We start from the raw sequence: 18,626 nt of genomic DNA on the forward strand, positions 1-18,626 counted from the left end.
TATGAGATTTTAGTCTTAAATTACTGCATCAGCAGAGACAAGTTAATGAGCTGTAAAAACAACACACACCCTCCCCAGGACAACTTGAGCTGATTGCCATCCTCTACTAGCTTGTCACTACAGGGTCAGTTATTATCCTTTGGATGAATTGTCCAGAGTAGAAGAAGGGACAGAGAGCTGTTCAAGTCCATTTGGATATCGCAGTGGCTGTAGCCATGACTGTTCTAGTGACCTCATCTCTGAATGTGTTTTATGACTCTGTGTGTGTGTGTGTGTGTGTGTGTGTGTGTGTGTGTGTGTGTGTGTGTGTACACGTGTGTGGTTTGGCAAGTTAGTGTTGGCTCACTGGCTGAGTACAAGGACTGCGCACCACATGTGAAGTCTTCCTTCAATAAACTATGTCCGTCTCTCCTCTCCCTCTTCTTTACGGGGAACAGAAACACAATCCATCATTTTTATTGACTACTTCTTATTATAGTGAGCACCACTACTTGTTCAACTGCCTGATCAAAAACACAAGTCTGTTCTTCATTGCAAGAAAGAAGAATTTAGATCGTGAGTGGAAATGCGTAGATCTGTTGAAGTTACAGTTAGTGTATACATGAAGAGTTCATTTTATGAGATATGAAAAATAATTGATAGCGCAAGAAAGAAGAGAAATGTCCTTGGTCGACAAAATTATTACACTTTTACAGGCTGGATCCTCTATACGTATTTTAGAGATATTGAAGGTGAACTTCAGGTTATGTTTTTTATGTTTTGGAAATTAGCTCAAATATTCTGTGGTTGCACTTGCATGCTTGTGTGTGTGTGTGTGTGTCTGTGTGTGTGTGTGTGTGTGTGTGCGTGTGCGTGTGCGTGTGCGTGTGCATATGCGTGTCTCTTGGTGCGTTTGTTTTTTGTTTGTTTTTCTGTGTGCATGCATGCATGTGGGTGCTTGTGTTTGTCTCTCTGTCTCTGTATATCCCAGTCTGTGTGTATTTGTGTGCGTGTGCGTTCATGCACATGTGTTTGTGTGTGTGTGTGTGTGAGTGTGTGTGTGTGTGTGTGTTTGCACGCGCGCATAGTCTGGCATCACGCCTCGCTAGCCCATCATGTGGAACGGGTAAATCTCTGCTGACAGCTTCCTCTTCAAACCAGCTGCTGCAGATGACAGAAAGAGAGCGAGAACGAATCTTCCTATCCTCTCCATCAGCACTCCTCCATCCTCCTCATCCCTCCATCCCTCCATCCTTCCATCCCCTCATCTCTGTAGCTGGAGCAGAACCAAGAGCATTAAACCAAACACATGACTTGGCATGGGCTGGTTCAGTCCCTCTGTGTGTGTGTGTGTGTGTGTGTGTGTGTGTGTGTGTGTGTGTGTGTGCAGCATAGACTAACCCATGCTTGCTTTCTCTTTCAGGTGACGACCACCTGTATCTCAGCCCCAGACCTGGTGGGTTTGTACACACATTTGTTTTTCAGTGGTTTTCTATTTTGTAATGTGATTGATCGGTTTCAGCAAAGTCGCTCTCTCTCCCTCCCTCTCTCTCTCTTTCTCAGCACGGCTCCACTAAATCTACATCACAGAAAAAGAGAGGCTCCCTACCAAGGTACCGCAAGGCCTCAACAGACCACATCATACCATCACATTCGGTTGTTGTCAATGTTTTCTGTAAGCGTGTGAAAAGTGTGATGGAGTGAATGATAGGCATCAAATGTCGGGGTCAAATGATGGATTCTCTCCTCGTCCAGGAGTAAAAGTGTGGAACGAGTGATGGAGCATGTGATGGAGCAGCACTACGACTTTGACCTCACCTACATCACGGAGAGGATAATCTCCGTCTTCTTCCTGCCAGACCTGGAGGAACAGCGCTACCGCAGAAACCTGCAGGAAGTGGCCGCCATGCTTAAATCCAAGCACCAAGACAAGTTCCTGGTTAGCTGCAAAAATTGAAAAACCGAAGGCTTATAAACTGTTGAATTACAAAATTTATGATGCAATTTGGTGTCTTGCCATGTCATAAAATACTGAATGAATGTGAAACAGGCTAACAGATGCAGATAATGGTTCTTATTAAAACTTTTATTCAAGCAAAATAAAGGGTTTTTGTTTGCATATTGGCATAACTATCCAGAAATGTTACTGTTTTCAGTCTTAATCTGTGAGTGATTATGGACTATTGAACTACCGACTGCTTCCCTCCCCTATTTGTTTATAGCAACCAATAAAAATGTATTGGTTGCTATGACATCTCAACAGCATGTCTATGAATGCATTCATACACTGTGAGTGGGCAGTGATTTTAGTAAGTGGAATCAATTTTGCATTGTAACTCTTATTTTGCTGATGTGGAAAAAAAGATCTGTGCTAGCTAATAATGGTAATTCTGCCTCTTCCAGCTCCTGAATTTATCAGAGAAGAGACATGACATCACCAGACTTAACCCAAAGGTACAGTCAGAAAACATAACAGATCACACACACTGTTCAAGGTACTGGGACACAAACCATTGCATGACAGTAGGTGACAGTAAAAGGAAACAATGCTGAAGCTTTCATTTACCAAAGAGTTTCACAATTCAAGGTTCAAGGTTGATGGAAAGTGTCGACTCAGTTGAAAGCCATCACAGTTTGAAAGGCTCTAAAACCTCTCCTCCTCCATCCTCCTCTCTGGTTCAGGTGCAGGACTACGGCTGGCCCGATCTTCACGCTCCGCCCCTGGACAGGATCTGTGCTGTCTGTAAGGCCATGGAGACCTGGCTGACCTCTGACCCCCACAACGTGGTGGTCCTCCACTGCAAGGTCAGTGCATAGGGAGGGCCTAAATGGACCTCTGCTTGTTTTGCAATGAAAGTATGAAATACTACTCCACAGTCACTTTGATCTTTACTCTAACAGGGAAACAAAGGGAAGACGGGGGTCATTGTGGCGGCCTACATGCACTACAGCAAGATATCAGCTGGGTAATCTGCATCATTATTAGTATGACAAGGCCCCTTTATACTTTGCATTAACATGTGTCTCACATCCAAATAGGATCCAGATATGAATTATCCACACTGAATTTACACCACCACGCCATTAAAGATGCATCTCAGCCAACCAAGTAGAATTGGATCCCTCTCTTGCAACATGCCAATATGCATATGACCAGTGTGACAGATTTCTCTCACGCTAAATGCAAATCAGCATTGCAACCACAGAAACTACTTATGTGTCTCTTCATTTTTCATAGTTACACTTTGTTATCATTGTGGCAGATGATACACTTGATGCAGACAGAAGTTCTCTCTGTGACACAGATGCAGTGTGTATAGTTCACCCAATCACTAATATCTAACTCTAACTCCCCTAACTTTTAGAATAAGTTTTAGAATAGGATATACGTTTCAAATTATGGTATATGGTTTAGAGTAGAGAAAATTACCAGCAACAGCCAAAGTTTGCTGTGTAGGCTGGTGATACATGCCATCTCCTGCACAAGGCACAGTATGACTTACTAATGTTTGCAGACATTGCAAAGCATCGCAAATCTGCACTATACCAGGTAATAATCCCCTTGTGACTGTTGTGTGTTCACAGAGCGGACCAGGCTCTCACCACCTTGGCCATGAGGAAGTTCTGTGAAGACAAGGTTTCCTCTTCTCTACAGCCCTCTCAGAACAGGTGTGACACACTAATCTTTTTACCGCTTCATATCATGTCGGTGTCATCACCTCAGTCGTTTTTTACAACTTCTTTTCTTTTGCTGTTTTTTTTCTTGTGGCCTCTGAGACTGAGGTCCTCTCAACTCATCTTCTCCTCATTTTCCCCACCTCTCTTCTTCAGGTACATCTACTACTTTGGCGGTCTGCTGTCAGGTTCCATCAAGATGAACAGCAGTCCTCTGTTCCTCCACCAGATCCTCATTCCCTCACTGCCCAACTTCCAGGCTGGGGGAGGTCAGTCCTACCCAAACTACTGTTGTACAATACTGTAATGGTGCAATGCTACACAGCTTTGTAGAATAGAATGCTGAACAGAAAGTGTTTACTCTGCCATAGAAAAAAAATACAATGAAGCGTTTGTCTTTCTGCAAAGTCCTTCCCCCTTTTTTTTCCCTCTCTCCTCATCCTCACTCTGTGTCTGCAGGCTACTATCCCTTCCTGAAGATCTACCAGTCTCTACAACTGGTCTACACCTCAGGCATTTAGTAAGTAGATGGTCAGTTGTCCAGTTGTATCATCGTGCTTTCTTCCCTTTCTTCCCTTTCTCTCCCTTCCTTCTCTCTGTCAGACATGTCTATACAGGCTGCTGTCTGTGTTTAGGTGTAGGGTGGTCTGTGCTTACTTTAGAGTTAATGTTGTTTACCCATGTTTTACGAGATTGGGACATGTTTTGACTGGTTTTATGTATGTTTTGAGCAGGTGTGCCCATATATCTGACTTTTCACACTCTGTGTGTGTGTGTGTGTGTGTGTGTGTGTGTGTGTGTGTGTCCAGTGACCCTCAGAGCTCCAGGGCAAGGAAGCTGTGTGTGACTATGGAGCCAGCACTACTGTTGAAGGGGGACATTATGGTGAGAAACCCCATGCTGTGTTTGACGCCAACTTGACGGCCTATTACAATTTAAATCACATCCATGTTCATGCATACATCACTGTAACCACCCATTCACCAATTGTTACAATCATACCTAAACCATACTCATTGGCATTTATTTCGGAGGGGTGTGTTTATTTACTGTTGTAATAATTATTTTAATAAATATACGTTTTACTTTCCTCACTTTGAAGCACTTTGTAACTTTAGGTTGAAGTTTAAGTTTATTACGTACTCACATGGCAGCTGACAAGTCATCTGAAATACGTGAGCATCACAATAGTGTTTAGTTTAAAGGGTACACATCATGATAAAAATGAAGAAATAATAAATAGTCACATAAATTATCAAAACATTGAGAGATAAAAAGACATTTCAGCACATAGCCATGTAAAAAAAAACTGCACCAAATTATGAGCAAGAATACTGTATCAATATATATGTTTGCATATATACACACATATACACAAAAGTAGGTGGACAAGGTGGTGGACATAGTAAAAGTAGGCCACAACTTTACTTTTGAAAATTGCTGTACAAATAAAGCTTATGATGATCATGCTTAAACCACCTGAGCTACTAATACTCTTGATTATTTTCTTATGATGTCTTGCATTGTAAAGATAAAAATAACCAAAGCACTTAGAGAGCTAGATAGACATGTAAGTATATTTATATTGCCACAGCAGCAACACACACTTAAGACACAATACGCAACATAACAACACTATAATAAAGCTTTATGTCCTCCTTTACAGTCACCCAATCTATTGACATATCAGCATTTTCAGACATTCCTCCATCACTCTCTTCACCTCTGTCTGCCTCCCTGACCTGTCTCCCTCTCTGCAGGTGAAGTGTTACCACCGGCGGACCCAGGCAGCAGAGAGAGAGGTGGTGTTCAGAGTCCAGTTCCACACCTGTACTGTTCATGGGGCCCAGCTGTGGTTTGGCAAGACTGAACTAGACCTGGCCTGCACAGGTAGAGTTTATGGGACAGTCTTTTATTTTTGGGACAGTGCAACTGGTTCCATCAAGGCATCTTACAGAAGTATTAGAAAAGGATTAAAGGGAAGGCAGGTATTTATACTAAAGAATGAAGCGTAAAGATAAGTAAACAGATAAAGGACAATGGCATATCTCTCCAGTTTGATTGTTTAGACTATATTATTGTGTTACTACACTAAAATCTGAATGTACAGTAAACAATGGGACATTGTGTAATCTCTCAATGGGCAAGTATTGTTTGTCCTAGAAGAAGAAAATGATCTGTTTTAAGAGGAAAACCTCTGCTCTATATTTGCATTCCTTTTCTTGGAATTGCTTACATGGCTACATAATTCAAGACCCTCTTATTTCAGACCATCGCAGTGTGCATGTGTATTTTGAAACAAATAACAAATGACAATGTTGGTTGAAATGAAACAGAAATTGTACATGCCTCAGTAAGCTGCAGTCTCATGACAGTTGAACCGTGCTCTATATGTTACATTCTGGTGCATCCACATAATGTGCAATGTATAAATAATGTTACCCACACTCATACATGAAAGTATACAGTATCAGAAAGAAAGGAGAGACTTGCTTCATGTGGGCTATATATAGAATTATGTTTTTGCTCTTTGCTTGTTTTCAGATGATAGATTTCTTTGTGAAGTGCTACTTATATGTATCTAATTCATGTATGTCTATTTTATGTTATGTACTGTCGACTTAAGCTTTTATCTGTCTCACTGCATATTTCCTCCTGTTGTAACTGCACACTATATGTCTTACACTTTTTTATATTATAAAAAAGTGTAAGAATAAGCATATTTACCTCACTGATGAGATTTTCTTGTGATGCACAATGTTTCATTTACCTTCCTGAGTATGGGTGTTTTAGTCATTGTCTGTCTGCTTGTCTGTCTGTAGATGACAGGTTCCCCCCTGATGCTACAGTCGAGTTTATCTTCTCCAGCGGTCCAGAGAAAATGAAAGGTCAGTATCATCATCTGTCTTTGTTTCATCATCATCATCATCTGTCATCTGTCATCTCTGGTGAATGTGTTTGATTTGTCAAATCATGCTTCATATCAAAATGTCTGCTTTCCAAGGCCGAGAATACCGAAAGAACGACGCTTCCGTCAAAGTGGACTACAACACCTCAGACCCTGTGGTGAGATGGGATTCCTATGAGAACTTCAACCTGCACCATCAGGACAGCATGGAAAGTAAGAATTACACACACACACACACACACACACACACACACACACACACATACATATACACACCGGGACTAAAATCTATATTTTGAGATGGGACAATCAAACATAAACATCACACTCTCTTCTCTTTTTCCCCCAGATATCTCTCACACAAGGGGCCCTCTGGACGGCAGCCTGTATGCTCAGGTGAGGAAGCGACGTGGGCCGGGCTCCACTGCCTCGGCAGCGTCGCCCAACGGCTGCCTCCCCGGCAGCCCTACGGTGAAGCCACAGGCTCCCAGCCAGCCCCAGCCTCTCTCCTTCAGCTCTGACTCCTGCCACTCCTCGGCCCACTCCGATCATCCGGAGGACCCTTCTCCCTCCCCGCCCCGCCCTGACAGAGACGATACTGACTGTCTGTTGAGGAGAGGAGAAGGAGAAGGCAAAACAGACAAAACAAGGGAGAAAGAAAGGGATAGGGAGACGGCAATTTTGGACGACGGGGACCCATCATGTCCGGGGGGTTTGAGGCGAGAGCGCTCGTGTTGCGGTCGAGCAGGTGCGAGGTGCGGGGAGGGGGGGTGGGAGAGGGAGAGAGGGCCATGCCTTTCTAATGGTCATTGTCTCGGCCGTTGCAACAGCACAAAAAACAATCCCAAAAGTCGAACTTTGCCGGCTTTACCATCCAAACCTGTGTCCCCTCCCCCTCATTCACCCCATATGGAACTCTGCCATCGCCATAGCGCCCATCCGTTACCAGAGTTGCCATGGGAACGTCCGCCCCCACCCCTGCCCTGTGTCCACAGGCCCTTCTACCCTTATTCCGCCCCTGAACACACCCACCCGCACAGCCACACCCTCCCGGCCTCAAATAGACTCTGCACCGGGGAAGAGTGCCATCTCTTCCATTATTCTAGCCATGGCCCATCCTCTCATCTCTCCCATCAATCACTGCCCTCCAGCCCCTACAGGGAAATGTTCTTCAGCACTCCAACATCGTCCTCTGGTTGCCCCTGTAGGGACTGCACCAGCAGGCGAGAGCACCAGTCAGCTTCAGTCAGAACGTTCCACCCGCTGCACCCGGACCAATCAGAAAGCTCGCACTGGGTCCGAGATGCGGGGATACAACGAACAAGAGAAGGGCCTCCGCTGTGGGAAGCTGAAAATCCCTGGGAGGTGGCAAGAGAGGCGGAGTTCTGGCAGTGCAAATCAGCCATGCCGGCGTATCGTGTCTGCCACTCCCCTTTAGAGCAGGCTCAAAACCCGGACCAACCTGGGTTTGCCCTTGGCCCTCACCAGGGCCCCCAGTCTCTAATGGATGTGCGGGACGGAGCCAGCAGCGGGTACCACACCCCTCCACAGCCCCGCCACTCTTGCCCCTGCTCCCCCTATCAGTCGTCCCCAGCCGAGAGCCATGAGAGCCGGGGTTACGTCTCGGGGTACCAGTCTGGATCAGCCTCTCCTCTGCTCCCAACTAGCCCCAACCCTGGTGCCTCTCCTGGGAGAGGCAGGCTGCCTGAGATCCATCAGGCTGAGCGTCGCACAGGTGAGTGAGGAACAAACCAGTGGATTTGTCTTGGACATGAAAATAGTGAGTGCTTTGATGAAATGAAAAGGAAACATAGGACACAACAGCAAGCATTCTATTTATGATATATACTTATATATACTATACTTCTTCTATCGCTGCTCTCATTTTTCACTCATTTCTTTGTCATCCCTTCCTGTCATCATTTTGACTCTCACCTCACAAAGAGGAAATTGCTAAGGTTGGTGTGGAGAATTCAGATTCTAATGGACAGCAAGGCTCCCCTGGACTGGGCTCCGATCCTGACTACACACTTATTGGTAGCAGCAGCCCCACACACACTGAAGATAGGTGGGTACCCATCAAAACACATAACGTATTGTGTGCATCTCTGTGTTTGTTTTCAGCAAGAATACTGAGGCTGTCACGCTCTCACATTGGTTCCCAGTTTCATATTTAAAAATACTGATAATGCTGAAAAAACACTCATCCCTACATACACAGTGTATAGTCCTATTTTCTCATGCTTAGTCTCTCCCTCAGTGTAATAGAGAAGCTTGCTGAAAGCACTCCCCAAAGCACCCAGGGGACACCAGAGCCAAGCCAAGGAACCTCAGTCCCTGTACCTCTGGAATCCAACACGAATGGCAACAACACTGTCACACAAATACCAACAGAAACAACAACACACGCCCAAAGTTCCAACGAATCCAGAGACTCAACACAAACAGCAAGTGAGCCGTCCCAGAGCTTGAGCTCTGCCGCCAAGAATGGACAAGCCAAGGAGGGATCTAACCAATCAGAGACTTCAACCCAGACCACTGTCATCATCCCCAGCTCCATCCAACCAATCACCCCAGTCCAAGTGCAGCTCAACGGCTCTGCCCTTCCTGGCGATACTCAGTCAGACAACAGCAGAGGTGTATCCCTGAACCCTTCCTCCAGTCTCAGCTCCACCCCATCTTCACCAAATTCTCCTGTCGGCTCCCCAGAGCTGCGATCCTCTCCTCAGTCCTCCTCATTGACGACAGACCCATCAGGACAGAGACTGACCCCCGACAGAGACAGCACAGCTGACACCAAACCGCCATCACCTGTGCCCGACGGATATCACACGCCAACCTTCCCCTTGGCGTCCTATTACTACCCCTTACTGAACGTGCCCCATGTCCCATACACCGGGTACACCGCAGTCACCATCCCTGCCATTCAGCCGCCCCTCCCGGAGAAAAAACGCCTTTCATCCACACCGGGGTCCCTGAACGGACACAACTCTCTTCTCCGGGCCTCCTCAGCGCCTTCCCCCATAAGCCCGAACCACGTAACTTTCTCTACATCTGTGGGAGAGCTGCCCCCTCCGGTCAGACGAGGGTCTGCACAAACCAGCTGTAGGGAGGACACGGACACCAGGGTCAACGCAAAGTTTGTCCAGGACAGTTCCAAGTACTGGTACAAACCGGGCATCTCCAGAGACCAAGGTGAGGGCTAATGCAGGATGATAAGGAATGTACATTGTTTTTACGATCATCATTCTTCTTTGCATTACCAAGCAATCCAAATCCTCTAAGAACATTGATGAAGTGATGTGTACTGAAACACTGTATAACATCACACCAGATATCAATGAAGGTATGGCAAGGGGGCGATACCCATGTATCGTCACTGTTTCTTGTCTCTTTTTATGCTACAGCATCCTTACTCTAATGTGTCTTCTCCGCTGTAGCAATAGCCGTTTTGAAGGACAAGGACCCAGGAGCTTTCCTCATCAGAGACAGTAACTCCTTCCAGGGGGCTTATGGCCTGGCCCTCAAGGTGGCCACCCCTCCTCCTAATGCCAACATCACTGGCAGCAAAGGTAGTCATTATCAATATATTGTTAATATCGTAAGACTATGTTTTTTCTTTGGGCTTGTTGAAACATTTGGTGCCAAAGTTCCGGACTTTACGTTAATTTTACATCACCTTTCATCCAATCACTGTACCTATTGTAAGTCCTAAAGTGACTGCTGACTGGCTCACTATGTAACTACTTGCCACAGGCAGGAAAAACAAACTTGTCCAGGCGTCACTACACCTTCATCTCTCGGTTTGCTTGAATTAAGTATACAATGCTGCTAAAATAGCACCCAGGTCTGGCTATATTTTAGCTCTACATGTAGCATATTGTTGACATAGTTCTAAATATTGAAATTTTAAGCTAAATAGTTATAATAAAGTCTTGAATCTGCATTTTGAACCAATAAATATTTTTCTCATAAGAGCTTCTTTTACACTGTATGGAAGAGAAATAAATACATAAAAATTTCACACTCAGGAGTTCTTTTATTTTAGCTTAGAAAACGAACAGCATAAATTATATGACAGTAAATAATAAAAAAAATAGGCTTTTGCATTACATAATAAGCTTTTATTCAACATTGGTTTTGAAAAAAGTGCCTGATGCTTTGATACCAGTGTCAGATTCAAGGTACTGATATTGGTACTGATGCTGAGAATTTTCAAACGATTACCAGCCCTAATTATTCTTTCACACATGCTTCCACTTTCTCCTTCTTTGAAAGAATCACAAGGTGTGTTTAGAGTTGATCAGTTCCTCGTGTATTTCTGTCCATGCATGAAATAAAAAACACAAATGAGAGGCGTTCTTGATCAAAATAGGCAGTGATGTTTTGATAAGGCTATGGCAATCAGAACCTTACATTCTTTTGCACTATTGTTCTAGCCACCATTATAGAAAATGCTTTGAGTGACAGTGTGAGTTATTTTTCACCCTCTCCCTCCTCCATCTCCTCCCTCCCTCTCCTCTGTCCCTCTCCTCTCTCCCAGGGGATCCTCTGGAACAGCTGGTGAGACATTTCCTCATAGAGACTGGGCCACGGGGAGTGAAGATCAAGGGCTGTCAGAATGAATCCTACTTCGGTCAGTTGATAGTCGACACAACTGCAGTGATATGTTTCACATATTTTGTTCTGTATGAGGCACTGATAGTCACCATTTCTCAAGTAGATTTTCCCCTGTGAACCAAATGAATAATGTTTCTTAAATTCACTTCCTTCCTGCTCCCCTTTCTTCATTCTTGTCCTCTCATATCGTAACCGTTCTTGCCTCTTGTCTCCTTCTCATTTTCTTTCAGGAAGTTTATCTGCCCTGGTGTACCAGCATTCAATCACTCCCATCTCTTTGCCATGTGCCCTTCGCATCCCAGAAAAGGGTAATAGCAGTATCATTGCATTTTAATATGAAAAGTTTTATTCCAAAATTAATTATTCACCATTTCAAATAATATACCTACCTATTCGTAGAGAACGATAACACACTTGATAGCACAAAATGAAAATAAAATGTGGTGGTTTTCAAAGGATAGTAAGTCCTTGATTAACAAAATGATAAAACGTTTACAAACTGGATCCTCCATAAATTTAGAGATATGTAATGATGATTTTCAGATTATTGATTTCTGTGTAGGTATAAGACTAGAAGGCTAGCAAACACTGTTATATAACTGTAGGCTATGATGTTTCAGATCTGGTTGGAGAGCTTCAGGAGATGCAGAGTGCCACCAACACCAGCACAGCAGCTGACCTGCTCAAACAAGGAGCAGGTAGCACCCACCCTTGTCTTTGGGTGATTTTTCTGTTCATCAGTTGTTAACAGTAATCCCTGCATTCATCTTAACTTGCATAGAGGACATGGATATCTCACACAGTGCAATGCAGCTGCAGTTCTTACTTTTAACCAGTAGAGGCTGCTCAATCAACACATTTCCACAGCAATGACCAATAATACTGTAACACACAACGCTCATGTTAATGTAGAATTCCTCATCTCTCTATATGCAGCCTGCAATGTACTCTACCTGAATTCTGTGGAAACAGAATCGCTGACGGGGCCCCAGGCAATCTCCAAGGCAACCAAATGCACTCTGGCTCTCAGCCCTCGTCCTGCGGCAACAATGGTCCACTTCAAAGTGTCCACTCAGGGCATCACTCTTACCGACAGCAAAAGAAGGTACATCTCAGGGACGGGGCGGGATACAGTCCTGCTTGTTAGCAACAATACCACACTGTTTAACAGCCAAGCAATGTGAGTGATTAACTGGTAACTATCTAATAAGTGGTAACTAGGCAGGTAATTAACTATCTCCCCTCCTAATTTCTTCTGTTTCATTTTCTGATGTGCAGTATGTACACCACTTGGATTAAAACCTTTCAGACAATAGACTTATGTTGGTATGACAACCAATGGATGAGACCCATAATAATAAAGAGGGCGAACTGTTTGTGTCTGCCCAGGCTATTTTTCAGGAGACACTACCCCATCAGCAGTGTGACATTCAGCAGTGTCGACCCCCAGGACCACAGGTGGGTGGCTGAACTTGTGTATCAAAACACTGACGATGTATAGTTATGAACATGCTGTTGATGAAAACAGCATGTGTGGGCTCTGATGTGCCTGAATGTGTTAAAGCTGACTATCTTTAGTCGTGATGATAGTACCTATGTGCTGTTGCTGCTGCTACACAAACTATCCTTATGTTGGCTTATATTGACTAGATTTCTCTCAATATAAGTTCTCCCTGTGATTAACTTGTCTGCTTTTTTATTGTAAGAGGTGATGACAGAACAAATAGTGCTATTGTCAGTGCCTGGTCCTATAAAAAACTCCATGTCTTTGTTATCCATGTTTTTCTAAGCCTTGTCTCTGTCTCTATTTGTGTGCCCGTGCTTCAGGTGGACTAATTCTGATAGCACGTCAAGCAAGTAAGTGCTTGTGTCTCTGTGTTCTTCTTCGCGACTGATATTCCACGTCACTCGGTACAGTGTGCTCCCTACGCATGGCAAATAGTCAACATCAGATTTGTTCGACAGAAATCTTGAGACAAAATTTGTTCTCTTTCACAGTCTTTTTCACCACTTGTTCTCTCATGTAGTGTTTGCTCTCGTCTCTCATGACCTCCCATATCCCTTTTTCCTGCAGGATGTTTGGCTTTGTGGCGAGGCGGACGGGCAGCGCAACAGAGAATGTGTGTCACCTGTTTGCAGAGATGGACCCCGAGCAGCCAGCTGTGGCCATTGTCAACTTTATCAACAAAGTCATGCTGGGGCCACAGCTACGCAGATGAGGACACAGGACACAGGACTTGAGACTGTTGCGGAGGACACAGGACTTGAGACACAGGACTTGAGACTGTAGCGGACTGAAGGAGATACTGATATGATTCTGAAGTATTTTTGTTGATGAAGAGTGTGTGTGTGCATGTGTGTATGTGTGCGCGCGCACTTGTTGGCAACTGTATGTTTGTGCTAGCATCCGTGCATGTGGCACAACTGTGCTTGGTTGTGCGAATTCAATTCTGTGGGACACAAAGTTGTTTGTATGTCAGTTTACAGTGCAAGCAGTTACAGAGGAATGGTTTGAAGAGACCCCAAAGAGTGACAAAACTTTGATAACCATTGCCAAATGAGATTCAAGCAGATTGTTTTTCCCATTCTTATGCTGTCCATATACTCATTGTCATTTTGTATACCTTTCATTATCATGTTCTAAACAATATGTATGACATGCATTGCAAACCGTATGACTGACAATCCATTTAGCACATATATTCAATTTCCTCTACAGAACAACTATTCCAACAGGTCAAGCTGCAGATGAAACGGCTCAGAAGGTCTTTGTTAATGTATTATTAGAATGTAAAAGTCATGTTGTTTTAAGGTGGACGGTGGCAGTATTGCAACATCAGTCCCGATGCATTGAATACCAAAGAGAGGGAAGAGGAAGTGAGCTGTTGAAAGGAAGTTATGCGATGAGATTGTCTGATGTGAAAGTGTCTTTGGCTACATTTAACTGTTTTTGGTTCTCAAGAAGAGCGATCCTCTGTGTGTATTTATCCATCAGTAGTGCACTGACATATTTGTCCCCTTATAACACTCACCATTTTGATTCTACTGCATATACCGTTAAAAATGTGTTTTTGTTGAAGTGATTTCATCACAGGCAGAAAAAGAGATGCAGCCACGGTGCACAATACATGCTCGGCCTACAAAGTGAGAATACCATTTAAAATAGCAGAGCATACACTTCCAGACAGGTAGATAATTTCACAAAATATTCTGCTGTGTAGCTACTAAATTATATGATGCAAATCAGAAGGAAATTCAGCCATAAAACAGAATTCACAAATGTTAATTCAAAGATCATGGACAGAACATGAACATAAACTGCCTCCTGAAGCTAAAAATAAGAAAACCAAGACTCAGTATGTGATGCCATTGAGAGACGCTCCATAAACAATGAATGGACACCAATTTAATGGAATCCTAGGATGTTCTCATCTGAAGAAAATCCCATAAAATGTTACCAACATTTTAGACAGCATGAATCTACCCAGGAAAATCATCCTGATTCAGTTTACAATGTTTATAACATTGGTAATTTCAATTACATTATGAACAGAGCCAGTCCAAGAAAATGTCTTGATATCACAGATTAGTCTTGGCTCTCTCTAGGAGAGGTTTGTTTTGTTCACGTCTATATTTAACTACCAAGATCCTTTGCAAAACATATGTGAATTCTGTTGCAGGGTGGATTTTTGCTTTAAACCAAAGAATAATTATGTATATAGACATTTTGAATTTTTTTTTATCAATATATTTGTGTTGTTTGGTATTCGTGTGTTTTATATAAACTAAGACAGTATTTAGATGGCTTCAATACAGTTCTTATTTTTCATAATGGAGTTTTATGTAAAAGAAATAATATATTTTATGCCTCTGAAGTGGACGAGAAGAAGGCATATTCCATATTTGACAGGAAATTAAATTAATAAAATGTCAATCAAATGAAAGTGCGTGCTTCTTCATTGAAAGCCTTTATGTAAAATATCTTTCGAGTCATTTACTCCCAGGGCAGCATTTTATACATTTGTAAACTGATCTTTTCGTTTGTAACATGGACACGGCAGCGCGCAAAACCTTGCTAGCTCATTCCGAGAATGTTTATTTCATTCTGAGTACGACCCTGATTAACACGTCCGTACCTTTCGCACTTTGACAGCAGTTGAAAACACGACAACTCATAAACCCGGACTCAGATTAAAAGGACGAGGTCCCACCGAGATTTGAACTCGGATCGCTGGATTCAAAGTCCAGAGTGCTAACCATTACACCATGGGACCCTTCTGCATCCAGCACGTGAAGAGAATGGTATTTCTTACAAACAACCATCAAATGGACTGAATTACCACATATGTATGAGTTATTTTGGAGATACCCGTAGTATAAATACCCGGAGTATAAATCATCGGTATATATGTTTTACCAATCCTTATCATATTGAGACGGTTTCAGAGTGAGGACTAGCCGTGGCTAAGGTATGGCTAACTAGCTAACTCATTAGCTAACTCAACGCTCGTTAGCATGACACTGTAGGACCAAGTGCGTTCTTTTTCCCGGAAATTGAATGTGAATGGTGATAACAAGCGGCCTCGGGATGTTAAATCTATTAAACACACACATCCATCTACACACGGTCGACCACGCTGGTTTAGGTTTAACCGAGCACGACGATTTAATAGCAGGTATACTTGAGCTGAAGGGCTGGGAGTCAAGTCACATTCATTAGTACAGTCTTCTTCCGATTTTGGCTTCAAAATAAAAGCTTGTTTTTCAAAATTAAAGTTTACGAAACAGGAGCTTTCAGTAAATAATTAATTTTTACTGTCAAATGATTATTAAATAAATCGGTGTTGTACACCTGAATTTAACAATTTTGTAGCTGAAATTGTTTTGATGAAAAACTTTACATCCAATAGCTGAGAGAAATAGGCCTGTAGAAGACAATTACAATGGTACTTTATTGTGGACGCTACCGTGCTTTATTCTTCATTTTAGGAAAGTTGAAGTAAAACATGAGACAGAACACTGAGAACGTTTGACTGCTGATAGACCATACTGTACAGCATCTGGACTTGTCTGCTTGTTCGCCTACGAACAAGTAGTGAGGCAGTCCTCTTTTGGTTGAGGCTGCTCCTTTTATTTTTTATTTGTGCTGTAAGTCAGTCCTGCACATTTCGCGAGAAATTGTACCTGGGGACACACGCGCTTTAAATATTTTGTTGTGTTATTCTCTTAGTTACAACACAACATTGTAGGTGATTGATTTTTTTTTTTTTTTTACCACACACGGGGAGAGGGGGGTAATATTCTCAGAAAAAAATCAGAATTTCTGAGATTAAAGTCAGACATTTTTTAATATATTGTTATTGTAGGCTAATAGTTATCAGGCCTATAGTTTGACATTTTGATCCTTACTTTTCCTTCACAGCTAAGGAAGTTTTATGGCTTGGCTTAGCACTTGCAGCAGTAGGTGTCATTTGGTGGCATGCTTTTTCATGCAAAACATAGCTTAAGAACTAGCTCAACTGGTTCAGAGGAGTATGCCTCACTGGTAAGCACAGGCCTCTTGGATTCAGGCTGATCCCCAGTGAGAGATATTAATATCATGACTGTAATACTCTCACATATACTCCAGTGAGGGAGTCTACAAACTGACCACCAGACCACAAGATCATAATCTGAGTCTTGGATGGTTTCTCTATGCCATTTTGAAAGATGCAACAGTGCAAGATTTTGACATCAGTGGAACGGTGAGTGGGAGCAGTGATGTTGTTACAGAGCAGGGACCCGTGTATAATAGTGGATGATGTTGTCCCTCATTCTCCCAGAAGAGGGAACTAGTGGGACTTTAATGAGCCATGCTAGTCCCAAGTTATTCAAAACTTCATAATGCTGTCTCCTGAGGAAAACTACTGAACAGGAGTCTGGGTTTTAAGATATCTTTGTTCCTGTGAATCCAAGGAACTCACAGCATCATTAAACCTGAGAACTGAATCTAGTGAGGGGGGAAGGCAGTAGCAACTGTAATAATACCTCTTTTCATGAAGGCCTACTATTTTTGTGCACTAGGTAGTCTAAGAACTGTGTGAGTCCAGGAACAGCTTCCACCCCCTATAGGCTATCTTCTGAGGAATTATGAAAAGAAAAATAACCTTTGGTCTCTAAGTAAATATTTGAAGAAGTTAAAGGAATTCCAACAATGCTGAAGATTTGCTGCAATGTGAAACTTTGAAGGCAAGAAAGAGATCTGCCTGGTTGAGTCAAAATCCATGAGCTCACACAATACTAAATCCTAAATCATAGATTAGAACAACTATTTCAGATGTTACTGCTTTAATAACTTATATGTCCTCACTCACTTCCTTGCTTATGAAAAATACACACGGCACAATGAAGGATTGTTAAGGCCATGGTTTCATGGTTTCTGCTTTGAGAAAAGCATGTGACGTAACACTTCATTACTTTACTCATTACTTTGCTGACTGTCCCATGACGACTGACAGATATTACTTTGAATACAGAATGTGTGATGTTTTGCTGGTGTTTACACACATGATATATTAGCCCTCTTTTGGAAGATTCACAAAGGTTATTGTAAGACAGAAAGATTTTGACCACGTGATGCAGTCAAAAAAGGCATCAACCATTGAGGACACAATGGTAGTATCTTCATTTTTTTTTTTTTTTTCAGATGCAATTGTTTCAATATTATATTTAACATAAAATCCAGATCTGACACATTTCTGGGGATTATACTATAGTTTTCAAAAGAATAGATAAGCACAAGAGAGGAGAGGAGAGGAAATAGACAATCCAAGTGTTTCTATTCTCAGGTTTTCTCTACATAACATGATAGTTTTGTTCCCTGACCCTATGCTCCACTTGCACTCTTCTTATTGGTTCATGTCAGTGAACATACTACAGTTACTATTTATTACCATACTATTTATTATTACATAAACAATATTTGCACAATCTTGCAATACTCACGCCTGCACTACCATGTGTAATTTCAGACTGCACACTACGCTACTTCAGCCTCAGACATTATGTCTTTGATCTATAATGATCTATAATTTATTTCATTCATTGTATTGTATTGATCTTAACAACCTCATTTTGTACTGGACCAATGTACCACTCGACACTCAATACACTTCCTCTAAAGCTGCAGCCACATTATATGCCATACTGCTTGAATGCGCATAGATATTTAATATCTAGTGTACAGACTGATATGTATAGTCCATGTCATACAATGTCCCATTGCACTATGTATGTAAGGTCTGGTTGTCCTTGTGCCATACATGTTGCTATGTAAGTCGTCGATATCACTCTGTAGCAATGCCACCAAAAATAATTCCTTTAGCGGATAAAGTGTTTCTGAGTTATTATTTCCGCTCTCCTGGTCTCCAACCAGCAAGCCTGCCCACTGAGTGATAGCCGGAGC

At 42.6% G+C, this 18,626-nt stretch overlaps 1 protein-coding gene and 1 non-coding gene across 2 annotated transcripts; one reads left to right on the top strand and one right to left on the bottom strand.

The window, feature by feature from the left end:
* Window positions 1-1,402: 1,402 nt before the first annotated feature.
* On the top strand, window positions 1,403-15,087 carry LOC139651969 (tensin-2-like). Its single transcript, XM_071528876.1, has 24 exons — window positions 1,403-1,435; window positions 1,543-1,592; window positions 1,735-1,918; window positions 2,383-2,433; window positions 2,662-2,784; window positions 2,881-2,945; window positions 3,565-3,648; window positions 3,811-3,923; window positions 4,114-4,174; window positions 4,464-4,539; window positions 5,415-5,544; window positions 6,477-6,542; window positions 6,659-6,775; window positions 6,912-8,297; window positions 8,507-8,630; window positions 8,823-9,757; window positions 10,003-10,134; window positions 11,106-11,198; window positions 11,413-11,490; window positions 11,803-11,880; window positions 12,119-12,287; window positions 12,572-12,640; window positions 13,010-13,039; window positions 13,257-15,087. Exons 3-24 carry the CDS (start codon window positions 1,757-1,759, stop codon window positions 13,399-13,401), a joined length of 4,287 nt encoding a protein of 1,428 aa, XP_071384977.1. The 5' UTR covers window positions 1,403-1,435; window positions 1,543-1,592; window positions 1,735-1,756; the 3' UTR covers window positions 13,402-15,087.
* Window positions 15,088-15,384: 297 nt separating this feature from the next.
* On the bottom strand, window positions 15,385-15,456 carry trnaq-uug (transfer RNA glutamine (anticodon UUG)). Its single transcript has one exon. It is a non-coding gene; the product is annotated as a tRNA-Gln (tRNA).
* Between the last annotated feature and the right edge of the window lie 3,170 nt (window positions 15,457-18,626).

This window comes from Centroberyx affinis, unplaced genomic scaffold (genome assembly GCF_046629955.1).
Source record: "Centroberyx affinis isolate AG114_WGS23_722 - 3 ecotype Tasmania unplaced genomic scaffold, CSIRO-AGI_Caff_v1 ptg001738l_1, whole genome shotgun sequence".
Taxonomy (NCBI): Eukaryota; Metazoa; Chordata; class Actinopteri; order Beryciformes; family Berycidae; genus Centroberyx; species Centroberyx affinis.